At 39.6% G+C, this 26,533-nt stretch overlaps 1 protein-coding gene and 1 non-coding gene across 2 annotated transcripts in view; both read left to right on the top strand.

The window, feature by feature from the left end:
* Positions 1-1,792: 1,792 nt before the first annotated feature.
* On the top strand, positions 1,793-1,864 carry trnaa-cgc (transfer RNA alanine (anticodon CGC)). Its single transcript has one exon. It is a non-coding gene; the product is annotated as a tRNA-Ala (tRNA).
* A 4,618-nt stretch (positions 1,865-6,482) lies between these two features.
* The window catches only part of dtx4a (deltex 4, E3 ubiquitin ligase a), a 34,588-nt gene continuing 14,537 nt past the window's right edge, over positions 6,483-26,533 (top strand). Inside the window, exons 1-3 of the mRNA XM_062994083.1 lie at positions 6,483-6,793; positions 7,277-7,528; positions 15,020-15,944. Coding sequence (XP_062850153.1) covers positions 7,318-7,528; positions 15,020-15,944 — 1,136 coding nt within the window. The 5' untranslated portion in view covers positions 6,483-6,793; positions 7,277-7,317. The remainder of the gene's footprint in view (positions 6,794-7,276; positions 7,529-15,019; positions 15,945-26,533) is intronic.

Here is a 26,533-nt window from a genome sequence, read left to right as displayed (position 1 = left end):
GTGCAGGTCTACAATTTTCTTCCTGGTGTCCTTTGACAGCTCTTTGGTCTTGGCCATGGTTGAGTTTGGAGTCTGACTGTTTGAGGCTGTGGACAGGTGTCTTTTATACAGATAACGAGGTCAAACAGGTGCCATTAATACAGGTAACGAGTGGAGGACAGAAGAGCTACTTAAAGAAGAAGTTACAGGTCTGTGAGAGCCAGAAATCTTGCTTGTTTGTGGGTGACCAAATACTTATTTGCCACCATAATTTACAAATAAATTCTTTAACAATCCTACAATGTGATTTTCTGGATTTTTTTTCTCATTTTGTCTCTCATAGTTGAAGTGTACCTATGATTAAAATTACAGACCTCTCTCATCTTTCTAAGTAGGAGAACTTGCACAATCAGTGGCTGACTAAATACTTTTTGGCCCCACTGTAGCTAAAATTAATAATATGGGGGTGGACGTTGTACAGCCGTTATTCCCATGTCTAAATGGGTTTCCTGGCTTTTTGGACTGGCTTGTAATCATTTTGGCGGCTTAAAATATAAATATAAAAAAAACTATTGCTTTATAAAGCAGCTGAATTTTTTGGACTTTTTCTGGATTTCTGGATATCCATTTATAGTTAACCTGGCTTGTGTACATAGTTCTTCATAATAACTGTACATAGGCAAGCTGTAGCCTAGTGGTTAAGGTACTGTACTAGTAATCAGAAGGATGCTGGTTTAAGCACCACCACTGCCAGGTTGCTGCTGTTGGGCCCTTGAGCAAGGCCCTTAACCCTCAATTGCTTAGACAGTGTGCTTTCACAGTTCTGTAAGTTGCTTTGGATAAAAGCATCTGCTAAATGCCAAAAATGTAAATGCACATAGTTCTCCTGTTTGAAATTGGAATGACAGGTGATGCTGAGTTGAATATGAAGGTAAGCAAGTTTTATATGTGCGAGAGGTTAAACTTCTTTTATTGCTTGCAAGTTTATTCTTATTTACTTGCAAAGAGTTGTGTGTACTATTATAATTAATAATTACTGATCTGTACATTTTAAGATATTAATTTGTAGGTCATGGTAGTTTAACTGGTTTATTATTTTGAAATGCTAAACATCATCTGCTAATCCTGCGTTGTTTAGGGCGTTTTTCGGTTTTGCGGGTTTCGTGCATTTTGGCGGATTTTAAAAAGGTCTTTGTCTGGAAACCACTGTTGCAATCTGGCAACCCTGACCACGACCCTGACTTGAATTAATCGGTCACATAAGTTGGCCCTAGGTATGCTGTGGTAAATTTAGAATAGAATGGAATAGAAGTGTGGAACAGAAATGCAAAGAATGTGCATGATTTGAATATAAAAGAATATAATTATTTGGTGCCACACAACGTGCACGGATAGAATAAAAAGAATAAAAATGGTGTTACACAGTGTTTACGAATAGTGCCACGCTGTGCTAAACCGGCAGAATACAACAGCATAGAAATATGTGACGTGATGTGTATAAATACAATTAATAGAATTTCCAACGGTCACCGTATTCAGTACATTTTTAATTACATTGCTTTTTAAGATTGTTACAATATGTTTCATATAATTCAGTTACAGTTCAATGTGTTCGAGTATAAAGTAGGTATAGATAAACAAAAAAACTAGTAACCAGCTCAACTATTAAGTGCAGCGCGTATATTAAATTGTTTTAAATGTTTTAAATAATACAGGTTTTTGTTAAACTATTGCTCTACAATTAGTTGATACACAAAAAAAAATGAACTTATCGGTGAAGTACAATTAAACTAAAGCCGCAGAGTGACGCTATGGGGATGTAGCTCAGTGGTAGAGCGCATGCTTCGCATGTATGAGGTCCCGGGTTCAATCCCCGGCATCTCCACAGTGTTTTCTTCCGACAACAAACATGTATGTTTTTATGTTGTCAGTCGTCATGTAATCTACCAGTATATTTACTACATACACTTTGATGTTATGCACCGTTTCTATTGACTAATACCAACACAAAACGATGCTTTAAGTATCGATTCTCTTATCATATGCCTTAAGAGTCGACTCCAACAATTAGACTGACATATTGTGTCCCTTAAAAAAACGTGTTAGCAAGCCCTGTAATACTGTAGTTTGGCAGTGTAACATGTACTTAATAAATATTACACAAGTTATTTATCATGGTTTTCTTTAGACTTTTAGTATTTAGAATCATGAACATTTTAAATATTTTTGGAAAAGATTACTGAAACTTACTAAAGTGATTTTCAACAGTCTCTCACTGCATAACCCCCACCCCCCAAAATACAACGCAAGCAAAGGCTATTTTTTTTAATTATCTCTGAACCTGTAACAGGGCGAGCGGCTTCTGCCGCTACCCTGGGAATTAGAGAGTGTTTGGTTGTTATTTTAAATAGTGTTCACTTTTAGTCTTAGTAACATCATGTGTGCACGTCAGGCACGTGCACAGACATTTTTGGGGGCAGGTGCTCAAGCCAAAAAAAAAGGGGCACCCATCGCCAAAATTATTAATAATAAAAAAAAACACAATAGCATATTTAACTTACAGTGTATCACAAAAGTGAGTACACCACTCACATTTCTGCAGATATTTAAGTATATCTTTTCATGGGACAACACTGACAAAATGACACTTTGACGCAATGAAAAGTAGTCTGTGTGCAGCTTATATAACAGTGTAAATTTATTCTTCCCTCAAAATAACTCAATATACAGCCATTAATGTCTAAACCACCGGCAACAAAAGTGAGTACACCCCTTAGTGAAAGTTCCTGAAGTGTCAATATTTTGTGTGGCCACCATTATTTCCCAGAACTGCCTTAACTCTCCTGGGCATGGAGTTTACCAGAGCTTCACAGGTTGCCACTGGAAGGCTTTTCCACTCCTCCATGACGACATCACGGAGCTGGCGGATATTCGAGACTTTGCGCTCCTCCACCTTCCGCTTGAGGATGCCCCAAAGATGTTCTATTGGGTTTAGGTCTGGAGACATGCTTGGCCAGTCCATCACCTTTACCCTAAGCCTCTTCAATAAAGCAAGTGGTCGTCTTAGAGGTGTGTTTGGGGTCATTATCATGCTGGAACACTGCCCTGCGACCCAGTTTCCGGAGGGATGGGATCATGCTCTGCTTCAGTATTTCACAGTACATATTGGAGTTCATGTGTCTCTCAATGAAATGTAACTCCCCAACACCTGCTGCACTCATGCAGCCCCAGACCATGGCATTCCCACCACCATGCTTGACTGTAGGCATGACACACTTATCTTTGTACTCCTCACCTGATTGCCGCCACACATGCTTGAGACCATCTGAACCAAACAAATTAATCTTGGTCTCATCAGACCATAGGACATGGTTCCAGTAATCCATGTCCTTTGTTGACATGTCTTCAGCAAACTGTTTGCGGGCTTTCTTGTGTAGAGACTTCAGAAGAGGCTTCCTTCTGGGGTGACAGCCATGCAGACCAATTTGATGTAGTGTGCGGCGTATGGTCTGAGCACTGACAGGCTGACCCCCCACCTTTTCAATCTCTGCAGCAATGCTGACAGCACTCCTGCGCCTATCTTTCAAAGACAGCAGTTGGATGTGACGCTGAGCACGTGCACTCAGCTTCTTTGGACGACCAACGCGAGGTCTGTTCTGAGTGGACCCTGCTCTTTTAAAACGCTGGATGATCTTGGCCACTGTGCTGCAGCTCAGTTTCAGGGTGTTGGCAATCTTCTTGTAGCCTTGGCCATCTTCATGTAGCGCAACAATTCGTCTTTTAAGATCCTCAGAGAGTTCTTTGCCATGAGGTGCCATGTTGGAACTTTCAGTGACCAGTATGAGAGAGTGTGAGAGCTGTACTACTAAATTGAACACACCTGCTCCCTATGCACACCTGAGACCTAGTAACACTAACAAATCACATGACATTTTGGAGGGAAAATGACAAGCAGTGCTCAATTTGGACATTTAGGGGTGTAGTCTCTTAGGGGTGTACTCACTTTTGTTGCCGGTGGTTTAGACATTAATGGCTGTATTTTGAGTTATTTTGAGGGAAGAATAAATTTACACTGTTATATAAGCTGCACACAGACTACTTTTCATTGTGTCAAAGTGTCATTTTGTCAGTGTTGTCCCATGAAAAGATATACTTAAATATCTGCAGAAATGTGAGGGGTGTACTCACTTTTGTGATACACTGTACATATTTATTTTGTTAACACAATCAATACACATCTAATCAAATAACTTAAATTATCAAATTGCATAAATAAATGAAAAACAGGCAAAAACACGACCATATTGTGTGCGATTTTAATAACCACACAACTGATACTGATACACAGGGGCGTCGTAGTGGGGTGAAAAGTGGGACTGAGTTACCAGGGCCCCAAGTTGGGGGAGGGCCCATGAGGAGTCTAGAAGGAGTCTGGACTGGGGTGAGGGGGGCCCATGGGCACTGCTTGTGCATAGGGCCCAGAATTTGGTGCTACGCCCCTGCTAATACATCTCCCTCATTTGCTTTACTGGTAGATGGCCTAATCCAGGATAAAAGAGAGCTGCTACCCTGAGCTACTTGCTGTAGTTCCTTTACTTTCTGCTTTTGTAACTTTTCTTTTCTTGGCATTATGCTGCAAAATTTGTAAATGAGATAAATCAATGTTGTGCATAATAATCAAGAGTGACGTACTGAATCTCCATAAAGGGTATACATCATTTTACTATTTTCTGACAGAATTGAAACATTACACTAATAATATATCATTACTAATATCAATTTACCTCACCAGACTGTCATGTAGCTCAACTTAAGACCTACCTTTCATTTCAAATCAGAAACCCACTTTGGGTAGTTAATGTTAACAATGGACAGCTAAATAACATTTTCCTATTTATCATTTTTTTGTGTGCTGTTCTACATCATAGAGCATTATGTTTAGCCTTCTACATATATTAGTTTGTAATGTTGATTATTCCTCATTTATAAACCTCAACTGTTGAAGTATAAATGCTTGCATGAAAATAACTCCTTGACTAAAGGTGACTTTTCCTACACAGCGTTTTGGCCAGGATGCTGTAATTATAAAATATTGTATGTTTGTATCTATTTTCAACACTTTACTGTGAGAGCTACTTGACTTGAAATAAAAGCAGTATTTATAAAACAAAGTTTGTAAGTTGTGAGGGACATTAATAAGTGTATATTAAAAATAGTTTGACATTATTATAATAAATTATATTGGAGTTGAATAGATTTATTTGTCTCCAATATAAAAATATTATGGATTCACTGATTTTAACTATAAATTAAAATTAAATTAAAATAAAAGCATTATCTATAAAACAAGGTTTGTAGGTTGTAATGAATATTATTATGTGTATATTAAAAATAGTTTGATTTTATTATATTAAATTATTTTTAAATATTGATGAATGTAGAGAGGGCACAGTCTATCTGTGCACGTGCCTGGTGCACGTTATATCAGCATTATAACGTGCATTATAAACCCCCCAGGTTTTCTCACTGCCCCACCAATCAATGCAGTTCAGAACCAGGGCTGAGGCCAATGACTGTTTATGTGGCTGCTCTGCCCAGCTGGCAGACAGAGCAGAGACTCGATACGATGTATTCAGGATCCCAGCTCTGGTTCCAGCGTGTGTTTTTACCGCTGAACCACCTGAGCGGCTTTAAATACCTAATTTTAAGACAATTTTCTAATGCTTAAATTTTTTTTTTTTTTTTTGCATTTAACAGCATTCTAGGTAATGGCATTTGCACAACCCCAAATCAGAAAATGTTGGGACAATATGGAAAATGCAAAAAAATATATATTTTATATATTATTTATTTAATTGCAGAAAGTATGAACCCAAGATATCTCATGCTCTGTCTGGTCAACTTAAATTGTATTAATTTTTTTAAATATAGAGTACTGAATATCCATTCCTGCATTTCAAGCCTGCAACACATTACCAGAAAGTTGGGACAGTAAGGCATTTATCACTGTGAAATGTGTCATTTCTTTTTACAACACTTGAAGGATGTTTAGGCATTGAAATTAGATGGATGGATGGATGGATGGATGGATGGATGGATAGATAGATAGATAGATAGATAGATAGATAGATAGATAGATAGATAGATAGATAGATAGATAGATAGATAGATTAGCAAGTTACATAGATCAAAAGTAATAATACACACTATAAAGATTCACATTATACAAACAAGTACCTGCATAATCACACCACACTACAACAACAGGGCCTGTGGGTACATATATTATATTATATATAAGTACATATATACATGAGTATATGTGGGTATATATGGGTAATTATTAACACAAGCGATTTGCACAAAAACTTTCAGACTGAGGGGCGGGATTAATAAAGCCGGAAGCAGTGCTCTTCGATCGTGATTGGCTGGGAGTCTGTGCTGGGCGTGGACATGGACAAATACATGCAAACATTCGTGTCTAGCATCCTTCAGCTCAAAAACGGTTTTTAAACTGGGAAGGGAGGCTGTAGTGCTATAATAAGGCTGTATTTACCTGCGGACATGTGCCATCATTTCGGATTTATTATGCGATTAATCGCTTTGTCAGGGTTGCTTAACGATGTGAAAAAACGATCGCAGTGAGTTGATTGCAAGCTGTTGTGATTCGGAAATCTAGCAGCCAGTAAGACCAGTAATGATGCACACCAGATTCTGCAATCAAACACCCAAATAAACACGGATCTACTTGAGGAAATCATCTTTAATTCGGTTATGGAATGCGATCGTATTTAAACCCAAAGGATCGATTTCGGTAGGTGTGTTGGTTGTATTTGCACGCTGTCCTTATACTCAGCCATCCATCCTTGATAGAAATTCTCAAAGACGACACTTAAAAAGCTGCACGCATTAAAGATCTACATGGTAACAATAATCGATTTTACTATTGTTATCAATTTATCATTTATATCGCTTCATAGAAAATGCACAATCACAATGATCGTGAGTGGATTATTTATTTACTTGCAAAACGCCTTGACAAAGCCTGGTAGTTAAATGGCTGTCAAGCCTGCAGAAGCCTTCTGATAGCATTTTGGGTTCAGATTGAGCATTTGGAGCAAGAATAAGGATGTGAATCCATATGCATATGCAGGATCAGACAGCAGCCAGGATCGAAAATGATTGCAAATGCGCATGTGTATCTTCTTGTCAGATCTTATGTAAATCTGTAAAAAAAAAAAAAAGGCTGCTTGCAGAGTACTATGGTATAAACAGTGATGCGATCAATGTTTTCCAGGTGTGTGAGTGTGTATGTGAGTGTGTAGGTGACTGAGAGAGATGTTGTTGGCCTCGGCTGTGGTGGTGTGGGAATGGCTGAACGAACACGGCCGCTGGAGGCCCTACAGCCCGGCGGTATCACATCACATCGAGGCGGTGATCCGGGGAGAGAGTCGCGGTGCAGGCAGTGTAGCGCTCGGTCAGGTCGATTCCAGACTCTCCCCGTACATTATCGATCTGCACTCCATGCACCAGTTCCGCCAGGATACAGGTGAGCATACCACTGGGTTAGGATTTACCACCTGTTCATGCATAATTTCTTGTGCCTAGTCTCTATTTATTGTTTCTATCTATTGAAAGGTATTGCTGATTACCAGTAACAAGAATTTTAACCCGTTTCTATAGTGATTAAGGATGAGACTTGTTGCGTCATCAACAACTATCCCAGAAACTGTTTTTTTTTCACCATTTATAAAAGCATCAAAATCATTGCATACCATTGCACACAGACTAGAGTATGTCTGGCCTTGGTATAATGGTATGAGAAGCCATATAGTGTAGCCCTTTGGGTACATTTCTAATTTTGTAGGCATTCTCGCTTGGTCTTACTTTTTGCTGCCATAACAGGCTCTACTTTTCGGGAATCCTTTATACCAAATTTTGAAGTTTGTGTCTGCAGAAATTTGTGCCTATTTAGTCCAAAGTGCATTTGTAATGTTAGGAATCGACGTTAAATGTCAAATGCCAGACTTGCAACTGACAATCAGGTTAATAATTCCAATATAGTTTAATGGAGTTAAGGTCCTTCCCCAAACTGTATATCATTTATTTTTTTATTATCACTTTTATTCACCTGTTAGCAATGAGCATGACTAAAACATCTAAACTTAATAATTAGAGAGCAATCTTGTTACTGGTGTCCTTATAGTGGGTATGCATCTTCTCAATAGCCACATTTACATGTAGCCTAAAAATCCATTAATAATCTAACAGCTCAATCAGAATATAATACGTCCATGTATACATCTTAATCGGGATAGACCAGTCCAACTAAGGCCATTCCGAATACAATTTCCATTTAATAGCCATGTAAACACCCATATCTTGTTACTAAGGCCCTACCTAATTCACGGCTGTAAAAATCGCTTCACGAACCGTGAATTAAGTTGTTTCCTGTGAAATATGCTAAATTTAAGGTTTGTGTTTAGTGATTTAACATTTTTCATTCACATAGCGTATGAAATATGAGGCGCAATATAAGGCAATCATATGGTAATTACGTTTTCTGTGCTGTAATGTGCTGACAATATTTGATGTTTGTGTTTACTTATTGACTGCATTTTGTCTCTTTGGGGATTTCATAGGAAAAGTGTGTTTCTCTACACACGCGATTATCTCTGTGCTGTGATAGTTTGTTTGTGTACAGTTTATTTATTTCTTTATAAACTCAGCAAACTCCAAAGACCTTTGTTACATTAGAAATTGGTTAGACAAAATGTCCAACATGTCGAAGTCTGAAGCAGCTAAAAACATGACTCAGGTAACTGAGTTTGGAAAACTCCCAATCGATTATGTGGACGCAGGGAGGGATAGTTTGTCAAAACATGGATAGTGTTTTTGTTTTGAGCCAACATAAAGCCTGTTTTAGGTTTACATTTAACTATTAAGGTAGGCCATGCTGTGTTATTGTAGCTTGCATTGATTTCATCATTCAATTTATAAGTGTTATTTAATGACTGTCGTGAAATGTGGCACTTTTGTTTAAAAATACATGAAATCTGTGATTTAAAAAAAACAAAATTCAGCACATTTCCCTGTAAATTTAGTAGGGCCCTACCTATTATATTCTTAATCAAAAACGTTAAGTACGTTCTCTGCATGTGCATTTGCGTCGAAGCGAAAGTTTACAAAATTCGGCATGGCTGGAGCGAGGGTAATGCTGCTTGTAGTAGTTAGTTAGCAACATGGACGGACGTAAAAAACTTAATAATGAGATTTTGTTAAGGATTTGTTAAGGATGTTTTTTGGAGTTTATGTTTTTTAAAGCAATTAAAAAAACAAACATGCATGTCTTACTCTAACTAGACTGGTGATGCTTGTTGTAATGGTAAAGCGTACACTAAGTGGAACTCTACACGTGCGGGTCATTTTGGATCGGTTTACTCATAGCCTGCATGTAAACAAAGATTTTCATCAGATTGTTAAGTAGCGTGTACATACAAACACCCTAGTCTTTATCTATAATTAAAATGAATTCAATTAGATTGAAGAAAATGTTTGCATGTAAACATGGTCATTGTCTCTAAGGCATTTAGCTCTTTATTATACAGTATTATACAGTATATAAAACTGTATAATATTACTGTATTGGGCTTAAAGTACAGAACTGCAGGGCACATTAGTTTTATTGACTACTTCTTGCTGGCAAGTATTTTTGACTATCTAAATCAATGTTTTCGTTAATGTACAGAATATTTTGTTATGGGGTATGTTCTAAACCGATAGTTGTCATTATTGTAATAAATCAATTTTTTGCTGAGTGCATGTCACGGGTGTTTGGTACACTGACCAACATTTGTTATCAATTACAAAGAACTTGTAAACAGCAGTCTGTGTCGGTTAGTTCTGTACTTCTGCATGACCTGCTCCAGCTTGTTAGAAAACCAATGTAAACAATAAAAAGTAATGCTTACACCCTTAGTTTAGCTACATTTGTTAAATACATTTCTCGCCAGTTTACTTTCTTAAATAACATAATGCTGGAGAAAAAGAAGGTGAAGTTGAGGGCTGAATCTGTAACATGGATAAACTTGCATTTGAAACAAAGAGGACTATTGTTGGCTGCTAGGAGTTTTGGGAAACTTGTCCCCCTTCTTTAACTGACAAAAGCTATTGTGCAAGGCTGACTACCCTACATGAGGAGATAGAGTGAAGGGCAACAACCCATTGCTCCCACAAATCATGAGGAAGGAGGAGTGAGAAATAGCAATCAAATGAGGTCATAAGTGGGGTGGGGGGCCAAAAGAATAATCACATGCTTTCTGTTGCATTTCCTAAACTTTCAGGTTTTTGGGGACAGTCGTTGTTTGGCACTCATGTGGAAATTGCTTTGTCTTTGCTATCCTTGAGAAATTTCTAACAATCTTCTGATTTATTTCTGTTATGTCAACAATGAATTAGCTTGTGCTCTACATGTACATTCATAATCCATGTGAAATGCATGTTTTGTCTTTTATTTGAAAGAATTGGCCATCCCATGCTATGTGCATGCATTCTTTATTGATGATGCCAGCACAAATTTAAGGTCCTGTCTGTTTCAATACTAACGTCACAAAAATTATTATAATAGAGACATTGTCATTTAATTTTCTCTTAAAGCCCAACACAGTTTGCTTTAGGTTACACCCAATATGGGCATTTGTGAACCAATAGAAACAAACTGCAAAAATGTATTTGCAGATTTACTCAGAGGAACTATTAAGCTAGAGAAATTACAATAATAGATTGAGTACAGTCACAGAGCACTTTATTTGGTACACCTATCTGGTATGTACATTTACTGGTAATAAGCTACCTGGGTATACAATTACTGAAGATAGCCCATATCTTGCTCTGTAGTCTTACTCACTGCCCTGTACCCCATTTATTTCCCATTTATCAGCACTGCAAAGGCACCGCTATGATAGTGTGTGTTGTACTGGTGTATCAGGTGCAGCATTATATTTGGGATGTTTGCAGACTTTGATGAGTGTATATGGAATGCATTGTAGTAGGCTACTGTCAGTTTAAATAAGCCACAGAGACCTAATGCTGAAACTGTAAGTCTATTGGGGGTTTAAACAACATATTTAAAATTAACACTAAAATCTGACAAAAACTGTGTTTACATTGAGGTTTTCTGTTGTTTTGCCTCATACACATGTGCAAGTGTACAGATGATTCTGTGTTCATGGCTTACAAGAAATCCCAAATCAGACTTTAAACAGACTCTTACTGTCTACACATGTGCACTATACTTGGTATAACATAATGGCCTCCACCATACACTTTTTCAGCATAGCCAAGAAGTTAAGGATTTACCCTGCCAGCTATTTTTGGTTCATATTTGCTCAAAGTTTAAGTCAAAATATAATTTTAAGCTTACCTGAAAAGGCAGTGGTAGTTCAGTGGTGAAGGTACTGGCCTAGTAAATGGAAAGTTGCTGGGTCAAGCTCCACTACAGCCAAGTTGCCTTTGTTGGGCCCCTGAGCATTTACATTTACATTTTCAGCATTTATCCAAAGCGACTTACAGTTGTGATAATATACAGTCTAAGCCATTGAGGGTTAAGGGCCTTGCTCAAAGTCCCAACAGTGGCAACCTGGCCACCTTCCATTTACTAGGCCTAACCACTAGGCTACAACTGCCCTGAGCAAAACCTTTAACCCTCACTTGCTTGCATTGTATTTGGTCACAATTGTAAATAGCTTTGGATTAAAACCTCTGCTAAATGTCATACATGTAAATAAAAGAATACTGTCGGACAGCTTTTTACCTGTTTTTTTTCCCCAACAAATGTCTCATTTTAAAATAAAGGTTGGGACTTCTTGTAACCTGCCACATTTACTATTACACCTTGTCATATTTATATTTTGTGTAAGTCTCATTATAATATATTATATTGAATATTATCACATTAAATGTCTCTGGTTAAATGGAGAAAACCCACCGACCTGTGAAATCTGCCAAAGACCTGTAACAATAAAACACATACATTATAGAATGCCCAAAATACACCAAGGAGAGACAACCATAAAAGAAAGTTACAACACAAGAACAGTTTTAACCTACCTTGACGCCATAAAAAACGCCATTAAAATATAAAATAGCTCAAATTATAAAGACAAGATTAAATAAGCAGACAGAAACATAATAGCTATCTTGTCATAAAATGACACACACGTGTTAAACATGGCATTAAAATCCAAATAAATAAGATTCCTTTATTGATCCCCATGGGGGAAATTCGAGTAAATATGTCAATAAATATGTCACTGGTTAGCACTAAAACTAGCTAGAGATAGCTCACAAAGTGAATCCTGTATAATACTTAATATTAGCTACATAGAAGGCCGCTCAGGTGGCGCAGCGGTAAAAACACACGCTGGAACCAGAGCTGGGATCTCGAATACATCGTATCGAATCTCAGCTCTGCCTTGCCGACTGAGGCTGAGCGGCCACATGAACAACGATTGGCCTGTTGTTCATATGGGCGGGACTAAGCCGGATAGGGTCTCTCTCATGACTAATGCAATTACAACCTCTGCTGGCTGATGGTGCCTGCACAGAGATAAGAAAAGAGTGCTCTTAGGGTGTGTCCCTCCGTACACGCAGCTAAGCTGCACTGCACTTGTCAAAGTGTAGGTGATGAGATGCATATGGCATGCTGCCCACGTGTCGGAGGGGTCGTGGGTTAGCTTTGTTCTCCTCAATCAGAGCAGGGATCGGCATTGGTGGAGAAGAAGCATGATGCAATGGGGCAATTGGACGAGCTAAAAGGGGAGAAAATGCATAAAGAATATATATATATATATATATACAGGTCCTTCTCAAAAAATTTGCATATTGTGATAAAGTTCATTATTTTCCATAATGTAATGATAAAAATTAAACTTTCATATATTTTAGATTCATTGCACACCAACTGAAATATTTCAGGTCTTTTATTGTTTTAATACTGATGATTTTGGCATACAGCTCATGAAAACCCAAAATTCCTATCTCAAAAAATTAGCATATCATGAAAAGGTTCTCTAAACGAGCTATTAACCTAATCATCTGAATCAACGAATTAACTCTAAACACCTGCAAAAGATTCCTGAGGCTTTTAAAAACTCCCAGCCTGGTTCATTACTCAAAACTGCAATCATGGGTAAGACTGCCGACCTGACTGCTGTCCAGAAGGCCATCATTGACACCCTCAAGCAAGAGGGTAAGACACAGAAAGAAATTTCTGAACGAATAGGCTGTTCCCAGAGTGCTGTATCAAGGCACCTCAGTGGGAAGTCTGTGGGAAGGAAAAAGTGTGGCAGAAAACGCTGCACAACGAGAAGAGGTGACCGGACCCTGAGGAAGATTGTGGAGAAGGGCCGATTCCAGACCTTGGGGGACCTGCGGAAGCAGTGGACTGAGTCTGGAGTAGAAACATCCAGAGCCACCGTGCACAGGCGTGTGCAGGAAATGGGCTACAGGTGCCGCATTCCCCAGGTCAAGCCACTTTTGAACCAGAAACAGCGGCAGAAGCGCCTGACCTGGGCTACAGAGAAGCAGCACTGGACTGTTGCTCAGTGGTCCAAAGTACTGTTTTCGGATGAAAGCAAATTTTGCATGTCATTCGGAAATCAAGGTGCCAGAGTCTGGAGGAAGACTGGGGAGAAGGAAATGCCAAAATGCCTGAAGTCCAGTGTCAAGTACCCACAGTCAGTGATGGTCTGGGGTGCCATGTCAGCTGCTGGTGTTGGTCCACTGTGTTTTATCAAGGGCAGGGTCAATGCAGCTAGCTATCAGGAGATTTTGGAGCACTTCATGCTTCCATCTGCTGAAAAGCTTTATGGAGATGAAGATTTCATTTTTCAGCACGACCTGGCACCTGCTTACAGTGCCAAAACCACTGGTGAATGGTTTACTGACCATGGTATTACTGTGCTCAATTGGCCTGCCAACTCTCCTGACCTGAACCCCATAGAGAATCTGTGGGATATTGTGAAGAGAAAGTTGAGAGACACAAGACCCAACACTCTGGATGAGCTTAAGGCCGCTATCGAAGCATCCTGGGCCTCCATAACACCTCAGCAGTGCCACAGGCTGATTGCCTCCATGCCACGCCGCATTGAAGCAGTCATTTCTGCAAAAGGATTCCCGACCAAGTATTGAGTGCATAACTGAACATAATTATTTGAAGGTTGACTTTTTTTGTATTAAAAACACTTTTCTTTTATTGGTCGGATGAAATATGCTAATTTTTTGAGATAGGAATTTTGGGTTTTCATGAGCTGTATGCCAAAATCATCAGTATTAAAACAATTAAAGACCTGAAATATTTCAGTTGGTGTGCAATGAATCTAAAATATATGAAAGTTTAATTTTTATCATTACATTTTGGAAAATAATGAACTTTATCACAATATGCAAATTTTTTGAGAAGGACCTGTATATATATATATATATATATATATATATATATATATATATATATATATATATATATATATATATATATATATATATATATATATATATATACAGTATATATATATATATATATATATATATATATATATATATATATATATATATATATATATATATATATATATATATATTAGCTACATAGTGCATTACTTAAAATAAAAAGCTAGCATTTTATATCCTAGATATTTCACATGTAACAAAGATGGAAGCTCTTCAAGATTAGTCACTTCTGGAAAATCAATACTCTACAAACATTCCTTAAAATGTTTGCTCTCATCAACCCTTACTCAGATGCCTAGTGGTCCAAACAATCTGAAATCAGAAAGCTTTTTATACCATGCTTTGCAGTCTGGTACTGGTTTACCAAGTCTTTATTATTATTAAATGTTGATAGTAGTTTGTTCTTGTATGGAAACACGTTCCTTGGAGGACCAATGATCAGCATTTAATTGCAAAAAAGATCAGTGTAAACATGAGTGTTAACTGTGATTTTGTGTAATTCTTTCTGATGACATCATTATTTCTAATGCAGGTACGTTGCGGCCAGTGCGGCGGAGCTTCTACGACCCACGCTCAGCTCCTGGTCAGGGCTGGGTATGGGAGTGGGAGAATGACTCTGGTTCGTGGACGCCGTATGACACTGAGGTGGGCATCGCCATCCAGGCAGCACGTGAGCGGCAGCAGCCATGGATGGATCTAACACCGCTTGGCTTCTGCTACCTCATCGACCTGCAGAGCATGACACAGATTAACCGTCAGACACAGCGTCGGCGGCGCATCCAGAGACGCTGTGACCTGGCCTATCCCCTTGTCTCTGGCCCACTGCCCAAACCTCATGCTTGGACATCCAATGGGAGTGCAGCACACCTGGGTGGAAGCGTGTCTGGAATTAGTGGAGGGAACGGCAGTGCGTACCCTAGTGGAGCTCTTCCTGCTTCAGCAATCACTTCTCTTGGTCAGCCCTGTTCATGCCAGCAGTGCATGCTGGTTCTGGGTGTCAAGACTCCAAACATAGCGCAGACTCTTGGACGGAGGTCTATACCTGTACCCAGGCAGAGAAGCCCTAAAACTGCCCCGCGAAACCATTCGTACTCACTTACACTTCCACACCGAAACTCCACCACAGCTGGAGGATTTGCACACTCGCTTTCCATCCTGGACTCAGCTACAGCCGCTCTGTCTCTTACTTCCACGCGCCCTCCTCCCCCAGCTGTTCCTCCACCTCCACCACCCTCCTCTGCTCCTTATGTCACCTCTCCACCGAATCAGGCACCCTCCAGTGGCCTCATTTCTACAGCAGCCACCTGTGCCCCCACCCCATCTGCAAGGGTCCTGGGTCCTGTATCGTCAGCAGCCTGTGCTGCCCCGGTGCCACCTCGCTCCAGTCTAGCAGGCCTCAGCCGCCCTGCACTGCAAAGGATTGCCATGGCACAATCACGGGCACTTATTGCCTCTGGGTAAGTTTTTACAAAAGCAACAGCTGCCCTCTGTGTCTTGCTTTAAAGAAAAAAATGTGTATGATATTGGCTTAAAAGTGGGTCAGAACAAATTTTTACTAGGGCGGGTGTCAATTTGACTATTATATACCAACCTCTGTCTGCTAAAGGTGGGAGTTTAAGGAACAGCAGTAATAAAGACATGGCTGTGTTTCAAACCATACATCAGCATACTATTTATTTATTAGGATTTTAACGTCATGTTTTACATACTTTGGTCACATTCATGACAGGACCGGTAGTTACTGGCCACACAAGATTCATCAGTTTAAGTCTTTAATGTCAAACATAGTCATGGGCAATTTTGTATCTCCAATTCACCCCACGCATACAAAGGGACATCAATGTACTAAATAGTACCTTGTCTAATAAGTGCAAAATAGCAGACTTACCCATTATATAGCACATATCAAATTTTTTCCCCCAATTTTCTCCTAATCTAGTCGTATCCAATTACTCTGAGTGCGTTATGCTTCACCTGTACTAATACAACCCTCCACTGCTGACTGAGGAGCCTCGCAACTGACACACGCCCCCTTTCGACACGTAATCAGTACCGACTGCATCTTTTCACCTGCACGAGGCGGGTTCATATGCGGATCAGCCTTGTGCACAAAGAGCCACACCCTGATCAGCATTATTCCCCAACTCTGCGCAGGCGCCATAAATCAGCCAGCAGAGGTAGTAATTGCACCAGTTATGGGGAACCCGGTCCGGCTTTTACCACCCTGTGAACATCAGCCAATCATTGTTCATGTGGCCGCCCAGCCCAGCCGGATGGCAGAGCTGAGATACGATGTATTCGAAATCTTAGCTCTGCTGTGCTAGCGTATTTCACCGCTGCACCACCTGAGCGCCCAGTCTGTTTTTTTGAAAGGCTAAAATCCAGTAAAAAACATAAATTTGTATAAGGTTGATGTGTGTCTCGGCAGATCACTATTAAAACCATGCAGTCTGAGTAACACATGGTACAGAACATGGTACAGAAATTGTCAGACACACAATGATGTGCATTGCTGCTAGCTGATATGCTTTCAGCAATGGGAAAATTATGCAAACAAGTACAACAGCATATTTCTTAAACATTCAAAACATATTTTGTTTACTAATAGACACTATTTGTTGGAGTTATGAATACAATTTATTTGAGGCAAGTTTGATAAAGTCTGTGGACATAGCCTGCACTCATTTTTAGTGCAGTTATTCACCAACATTTTCTTACACAGTAATTTTGTTGAAGACAGCTATTATTTTGTTGTTTTTCACATAGGCTGTAGACACACTTGTGCCTAGCAGACCTGATTTAACTAAGTTAACAGTAATTGTCATCGACAGAGCAATCAGTTTGCTTCTAAACACAGATCCTTCTCTAAGCAACTGGCCAAGAAATTGACACTTAAAAGGACTCAAAAGCAGTTAGTATATATTATGGTGAACATGTCATGGTTCTTGGTTGGCCAATTTGGTTAATTACTGTGGTATTTTTGTGAGTCTGTACATTTTAGCAGCTCAGATTTCTCAGATTGCACATGTAGTGCTTCTGAGAGAAACCTTAAATGAACTTTGGGAAGCATAAAGCTTCCATGGTCTATTAGAACTGTAGAAGGTTTTTAGTTGTTAAGCAAAAAGGAGGCATGAAGTAAAAAATTTTTTTTCCGTTTTGACGGGTTAGTAATGGATTTGGTGTTACATTATACATTAAAAAAATTTATTTATTGTTTTGGTTTTTGAACAAAATGCCAGGTCACGGCTAAAAATAGTTCAAACAGATTAACATGCAAACTAATTAAAAACAAATCCTCCGTTTCACTAGGAAATGTTCATAAGCTCCGCCACTGTTTATTACTTTATCTTTGCCAGACACTCTTGAAACTAAAGGCATGTCCCAAATTGCATATTGTCTATCAAATAGTATTATAAATAAGCACTAAACATTTCCATTCCTGTTTTCTTTCTAAACTGCCCTAGTTTCCCTCAAATGAGCATGAAGCCAATATAATGACAACAGTCTTGAGACACTCAGTGGGTATTTATTTATTTATTTCCAGTGGAATATAATTAACTAGCCTTTATTGACTGTGTTGCAAATACTAAATACTACTCCTTAATGGAATTAGGCCCTGTTGGTGCCAGTTTTAAGCAGAACCCAGAAATTGTAAAGCTAATTTGGTGGTTTAAGTAGTAGGTTGGTGGCTAATTAAGAAAGCACAATGTGTTATGCTTAAACATTTGACCTAAACATGCAGTTTAAGTCAAATAGTGGCCAAAGTAAGTATGCATTATATGATTAAAAATAAATAAATAAATAAATAAATAAATAAAGACCAGACCAGTATTGTATGGGGAGTCACATTCTTGTTATAAATCACATGTTGAAAAGTCTTGGTTGTAAACTGTGCTAAAATCAAGCATGGCTAAGCCCATACACATTTCAAACTTACGCTGTTAAAACTTAAGATTTCATCTTTAACAACCAACAGCTTAAAGTTTAGTGTGAAATACAGTGGTACCTTGAAACTCGACGTCGATTGGTTCTGGGGTATTTTGTTCCATAAGGATGTATGGGAAATCTGTTAATGCATTCCATGGTCCCGTGGAACTGCATATAAATTAAGCTAATGTAAAATTATGGGGTTGTTTTTGACACTAATACACTGAAAATTACAAAAGTATAATATAAAAACACTAAGATACAATTGAAAAACACAAATAATACAATAAAACCTGCACTTTACTTTTACTTATTTATTGTTTTCTTATGCTTCTTAATCATGAAGATCCTTGATCTTGGAATACCGTATTACTTAGTGAGCTCAGTAATTCACATAAGAAGCGACAAAACTCCGTGTGATGGTGCACAAAGCTTAACTTGACTTATTGTATTAAAGCCACGAGCGAGGAATTTCATTAGTGGAGAAAACTTATGAGCAGTAATACTTATGAGAAGTTTAGTGTTTCTGTGTCTTTTTTTTTTTTTTTTTTTTTTTTTTTTTTAAATATTAAGTCACATCAAGCTTATTTTTTTAACAATAAGCATTTTAGACTCTCTTTGAGAAATTGATTCTCACCATCTCTTAGCACCCCGAGCTATAACACAAGTTTAAAAGTGAAACATGAGAAAAATCCAGCTAAACACAGATACATGTGGAGCTTTCAGAGTGAATTTGACGGTTATTCCACACAAATGCAGATTCATATCAAATGCTCACTTTGATGATGTTTGACCGCAACGCTCAAGCCAGGCGCTGAACAAAGTGGCTGTTCATTGTTAATTTGAAATTAATTTCTTTTTTTTTTTTTAAAGCTGCACACGTGGAGTTTTAGGGAAACGTCGAGTTTAAGGGTACAAATTTCTCCACATGTGCGTCGAGTTTTAAAGGTTTTAAGTTTAGGGAACGTCGAGTTACAAAGTAACACTGTATTAAGTATTAGATCTAGGCTCATCATTGTGATTACATATTGATTTGTTTATGCAGAGGTGTTTTGCTGCTTGTTTTTTCACATCCTTTCTTGTAAATATCAGCACTGTTTATTTAAGGTGCAAATCTAAATCTCATCTAAATCTATAAATCTTAATCTAATTGTGTTCTTTTTAACATCACATTAACTCTGATTATAGCTTCTTAAATCTGAACAGCACACAATGTTGGTGTTACTCACAAAGTTACACTGTAGTTCAGTTCAATCGAACAATGTATGTCTTACAGTGTATTTTTAAATACACGCATTATATTCTTTTGCATTTTTAAATGTCATACTTGACTGGCATGTTTTGGTGAGTTGTTAGGCATGAAAACTTGTAACTATAATAGCAGGCTTGTTTGCTGTCAAGCCCACATGAACAGTTTTCTGTTCAGTTTTAAAACTGTCTTATGTACTACATAGTGTGCTAATATATCGTTGATAGTTTGTTTATTTAACACACTATTTAGTGCAGCAGTGTGCCGTTTAGAATGCAGCCTAACATAATCATACACTGTTATGAGGATTTAAAATCCTTTAAATTTAAAATATTGTGTTGCTGGTGGCATAATTACCTAGATTTAGAGTTTTCTGTGGTTAGTAGGTTTTTTTTACCTTCTATAACATGCTGATAAGTATCATCTCAGGCAAGCATAATTGGGATGAAGTGGTTATTAATAATACATTGATTACATTGCTTTTGGTAAATTTGGATGTGTTAAAGCCTAAGACTTAAAAGTGTGCCGAAATCCAGCGTCCTCTAATTCTGTGCATTCAGCATGAAGTTCAGGAAATGAAAGGAAGTGTTCTAGTCTGGAGCTGGGAGTCCTCCATCAATGTCAACAGGTCAGTCCTGTTCATTAGGTTCCCCGCTACTCTTTCTCGGCTGTGCTTCTCTTCTTTCCCGGTTCCCAGGCTTGGTTCATTCTTCGGGGTCCCAGCGCCCCATTGTGTAAGTGTGTGAGAATATGCATGTGTGTGCTGAGAGTGTATCCACAGCAACCTTTTGTTGGCAGGCAGGAGCTTGGTTTGTATTTGCAACACAATACAGTTAAGCGCTGGGGGATGGGACAGGAGGGACGAGAGGGAGGGAATGTTTAGGGTCCTTCTTGAAATTGGGGATGCTGGAGGAGTTTGTTGAGTAAGTGTTTGGTTGGTGTGTGTGTGTTGTGTGTTGTGTGTGTGTGTGTGTGTGTGTGTGTCACAGACTCAGACTCAGACGTAGTCTTTTAGAAACAAAAGCTCATCTCAGTCTCTGGAACTCAGCACAGCTTTAGTCTGAAGCTTAGAAGAGGTTGGTGATAAATAGAGAATAGGATTGAAGTGTAGATGAGCCAACAAGCAAACACGCTCACTCTGGAATACTGATCAGACTTACTGAGGGTAATGTTTACTGTCAGGAAATGCCTGTTTAGTTTATTCTATGTACTTTCACACACACCCACTACGGTTAGGCAATATAAACTCAAATCAGGTTTGCTACTTTGGGACATTTGTCTCTAAATTCAGTGCCTAGTTGATAGTGACACTGACTATTGTACCTATTTTTAACAGATTTGGTGTTTTTGTAGTTATTTTTACAATATGCAATAACTTACATTCCAACAGCTTAATAGTCCTCAAACTGTGGTTCAAGGACCACAAATGGTATATAAATCACCCATAGGCATGCATGATCCTTGTGAAATAACCCTGAAATAAATAAATAAGTAAATATTTATATTCAATATTCAAATATTTGTTTTACCATATCTCAAATGAGATATATAACAACCCTTGTAGTCAAGCTTATTATCCACCTTAAAGCCATGAACCATGAACAAGCCACGAAAATCTTTCCTTTAGTAGTAAGCCTACTAATATCACATTGCAGAGTCGCACGTAAGTCGCACACACAGCAACTTCATACTCAACTCGGACTCATTTCAAATGACTCGGACTCGACACGTGACTCGCAAAAAATTACTTGTAGACAACAAAAGTCAGCATGTGTTAACATTAGTTACGTGTGACAATTATTTATATATATACAGTGTATCACAAAAGTCAGTACACCCCTCACATTTCTGCAGATATTTAAGTATAACTTTTCATGGGACAACACTGACAAAATGACACTTTGACACAATGAAAAGTAGTCTGTGTGCAGCTTATATAACAGTGTAAATTTATTCTTCCCTCAAAATAACTCAATATACAGCCATTAATGTCTAAACCACCGGCAACAAAAGTGAGTACACCCCTTAGTGAAAGTTCCTGAAGTGTCAATATTTTGTGTGGCCACCATTATTTCCCAGAACTGCCTTAACTCTCCTGGGCATGGAGTTTACCAGAGCTTCACAGGTTGCCACTGGAATGCTTTTCCACTATTCCATGACGACATCACGGAGCTGGCGGATATTCGAGACTTTGCGCTCCTCCACCTTCCGCTTGAGGATGCCCCAAAGATCTTCTATTGGGTTTAGGTCTGGAGACATGCTTGGCCAGTCCATCACCTTTACCCTCAGCCTCTTCAATAAAGCAGTGGTCGTCTTAGAGGTGTGTTTGGGGTCATTATCATGCTGGAACACTGCCCTGCAACCCAGTTTCCGGAGGGAGGGGATCATGCTCTGCTTCAGTATTTCACAGTACATATTGGAGTTCATGTGTCCCTCAATGAAATGTAACTCCCCAACACCTGCTGCACTCATGCAGCCCCAGACCATGGCATTCCCACCACCATGCTTGACTGTAGGCATGACACACTTATCTTTGTACTCCTCACCTGATTGCCGCCACACATGCTTAAGACCATCTGAACCAAACAAATTAATCTTGGTCTCATCAGACCATAGGACATGGTTCCAGTAATCCATGTCCTTTGTTGACATGTCTTCAGCAAACTGTTTGCGGGCTTTCTTGTGTAGAGATCTCAGAAGAGGCTTCCTTCTGGGGTGACAGCCATGCAGACCAATTTGATGTAGTGTGCGGCGTATGGTCTGAGCACTGACAGGCTGACCCCCCACCTTTTCAATCTCTGCAGCAATGCTGACAGCACTCCTGTGCCTATCTTTCAAAGACAGCAGTTGGATGTGACGCTGAGCACGTGCACTCAGCTTCTTTGGACGACCAACGCGAGGTCTGTTCTGAGTGGACCCTGCTCTTTTAAAACACTGGATGATCTTGGCCACTGTGCTGCAGCTCAGTTTCAGGGTGTTGGCAATCTTCTTGTAGCCTTGGCTATCTTTAGCGCAACAATTCGTCTTTTAAGATCCTCAGAGAGTTCTTTGCCATGAGGTGCCATGTTGGAACTTTCAGTGACCAGTATGAGAGAGTGTGAGAGCTGTACTACTAAATTGAACACACCTGCTCCCTATGCACACCTGAGACCTAGTAACACTAACAAATCACATGACATTTTGGAGGGAAAATGACAAGCAGTGCTCAATTTGGACATTTAGGGGTGTAGTCTCTTAGGGGTGTACTCACTTTTGTTGCCGGTGGTTTAGACATTAATGGCTGTATATTGAGTTATTTTGAGGGAAGAATAAATTTACACTGTTATATAAGCTGCACACAGACTACTTTTCATTGTGTCAAAGTGTCATTTTGTCAGTGTTGTCCCATGAAAAGATATACTTAAATATCTGCAGAAATGTGAGGGGTGTACTCACTTTTGTGATACACTGTATATATATATATACAGTGTATCACAAAAGTGAGTACACCCCTCACATTTCTGCAAATATTTCATTATATCTTTTCATGGGACAACACTATAGACATGAAACTTGGATATAACTTAGAGTAGTCAGTGTACAGCTTGTATAGCAGTGTAGATTTACTGTCTTCTGAAAATAACTCAACACACAGCCATTAATGCCTAAATAGCTGGCAACATAAGTGAGTACACCCCACAGTGAACATGTCCAAATTGTGCCCAAATGTGTCGTTGTCCCTCCCTGGTGTCATGTGTCAAGGTCCCAGGTGTAAATGGGGAGCAGGGCTGTTAAATTTGGTGTTTTGGGTACAATTCTCTCATACTGGCCACTGGATATTCAACATGGCACCTCATGGCAAAGAACTCTCTGAGGATGTAAGAAATAGAATTGTTGCTCTCCAAAAAGATGGCCTGGGCTATAAGAAGATTGCTAACACCCTGAAACTGAGCTACAGCATGGTGGCCAAGGTCATACAGCGGTTTTCCAGGACAGGTTCCACTCGGAACAGGCTTCGCCAGGGTCGACCAAAGAAGTTGAGTCCACGTGTTCGGCGTCATATCCAGAGGTTGGCTTTAAAAAATAGACACATGAGTGCTGCCAGCATTGCTGCAGAGGTTGAAGACGTGGGAGGTCAGCCTGTCAGTGCTCAGACCATACGCCGCACACTGCATCAACTCGGTCTGCATGGTCGTCATCCCAGAAGGAAGCTGACGCACAAGAAAGCCCGCAAACAGTTTGCTGAAGACAAGCAGTCCAAGAACATGGATTACTGGAATGCCCTGTGGTCTGACGAGACCAAGATAAACTTGTTTGGCTCAGATGGTGTCCAGCATGTGTGGCGGCGCCCTGGTGAGAAGTACCAAGACAACTGTATCTTGCCTACAGTCAAGCATGGTGGTGGTAGCATCATGGTCTTGGGCTGCATGAGTGTTGCTGGCACTGTGGAGCTGCAGTTCATTGAGGGAAACATGAATTCCAACATGTACTGTGACATTCTGAAACAGAGCATGATCCCCTCCCTTCGAAAACTGGGCCTCATGGCAGTTTTCCAACAGGATAACGACCCCAAACACAACCTCCAAGATGACAACTGCCTTGCTGAGGAAGCTGAAGGTAAAGGTGATGGACTAAACCCAATTGAGCACCTGTGGCGCATCCTCAAGTGGAAGGTGGAGGAGTTCAAGGTGTCTAACATCCACCAGCTCCGTGATGTCATCATGGAGGAGTGGAAGAGGATTCCAGTAGCAACCTGTGCAGCTCTGGTGAATTCCATGCCCAGGAGGGTTAAGGCAGTGCTGGATAATAATGGTGGTCACACAAAATATTGACACTTTGGGCACAATTTGGACATGTTCACTGTGGGGTGTACTCACTTATGTTGCCAGCCATTTAGACATTAATGGCTGTGTGTTGAGTTATTTTCAGAAGACAGTAAATCTACACTGCTATACAAGTTGTACACTGACTACTCTAAGTTATATCCAAGTTTCATGTCTATAGTGTTGTCCCATGAAAAGATATAATAAAATATTTGCAGAAATGTGAGGGGTGTACTCACTTTTGTGATACACTGTATATATATATATATATATATATATATATATATATATATACAGTATATATATATATATATAGTATATATATACAGGGGTTGGACAAAATAACTGAAACACCTGTCATTTTAGTGTGGGAGGTTTCATGGCTAAATTGGACCAGTCTGGTGGCCAATCTTCATTAATTGCACATTGCACCAGTAAGAGCAGAGTGTGAAGGTTCAATTAGCAGGGTAAGAGCACAGTTTTGCTCAAAATATTGCAATGCACACAACATTATGGGTGACATACCAGAGTTCAAAAGAGGACAAATTGTTGGTGCACGTCTTGCTGGCGCATCTGTGACCAAGACAGCAAGTCTTTGTGATGTATCAAGAGCCACGGTATCCAGGGTAATGTCAGCATACCACCAAGAAGGACAAACCACATCCAACAGGATTAACTGTGGATGCAAGAGGAAGCTGTCTGAAAGGGATGTACGGGTGCTAACCCGGATTGTATCCAAAAAACATAAAACCACGGCTGCCCAAATCACGGCAGAATTAAATGTGCACCTCAACTCTCCTGTTTCCACCAGAACTGTCCGTCGGGAGCTCCACAGGGTCAATATACACGGCCGGGCTGCTATAGCCAAACCTTTGGTCACTCGTGCCAATGCCAAACGTCGGTTTCAATGGTGCAAGGAGCGCAAATCTTGGGCTGTGGACAATGTGAAACATGTATTGTTCTCTGATGAGTCCACCTTTACTGTTTTCCCCACATCCGGGAGAGTTACGGTGTGGAGAAGCCCCAAAGAAGCGTACCACCCAGACTGTTGCATGCCCAGAGTGAAGCATGGGGGTGGATCAGTGATGGTTTGGGCTGCCATATCATGGCATTCCCTTGGCCCAATACTTGTGCTAGATGGGCGCGTCACTGCCAAGGACTACCGAACCATTCTGGAGGACCATGTGCATCCAATGGCGGTGCCGTGTATCAGGATGACAATGCACCAATACACACAGCAAGACTGGTGAAAGATTGGTTTGATGAACATGAAAGTGAAGTTGAACATCTCCCATGGCCTGCACAGTCACCAGATCTAAATATTATTGAGCCACTTTGGGGTGTTTTGGAGAAGCGAGTCAGGAAACGTTTTCCTCCACCAGCATCACGTAGTGACCTGGCCACTATCCTGCAAGAAGAATGGCTTAAAATCCCTCTGACCACTGTGCAGGACTTGTATATGTCATTTCCAAGACGAATTGATGCTGTATTGGCTGCAAAAGGAGGCCCTACACCATACTAATAAATTATTGTGGTCTAAAACCAGGTGTTTCAGTTATTTTGTCCAACCCCTGTATATATACAGTATATACTGTATATATATATATATACTTCCTTCTTTGGATTTGAATCTCACTTTAAATGGTGGAATACCCTACGTAGTGCACTTCAGAGGAACAGCTGGTGTGAATGAAACGCTCCTAAAGAATTGGCACTAAAGGTTGAAAGACCGCTATCTGAATCAGTCAGACCTTCTGATTTAAATTTTTTGTAAGAAATGCTGTGATTTGCATGTACAGTGTATCACAAAAGTGAGTACACCCCTCACATTTCTGCAGATATTTAAGTATATCTTTTCATGGGACAACACTGACAAAATGACACTTTGACACAATGAAAAGTAGTCTGTGTGCAGCTTATATAACAGTGTAAATTTATTCTTCCCTCAAAATAACTCAATATACAGCCATTAATGTCTAAACCACCGGCAACAAAAGTGAGTACACCCCTTAGTGAAAGTTCTTGAAGTGTCAATATTTTGTGTGGCCACCATTATTTCCCAGAACTG

This window comes from Trichomycterus rosablanca, chromosome 4 (assembly GCF_030014385.1).
Source record: "Trichomycterus rosablanca isolate fTriRos1 chromosome 4, fTriRos1.hap1, whole genome shotgun sequence".
Classification (NCBI taxonomy): Eukaryota; Metazoa; Chordata; class Actinopteri; order Siluriformes; family Trichomycteridae; genus Trichomycterus; species Trichomycterus rosablanca.
The sequence above is the reverse complement of the archived record's forward strand: the minus strand, read 5'-3'. Positions and strand labels throughout refer to the sequence as shown.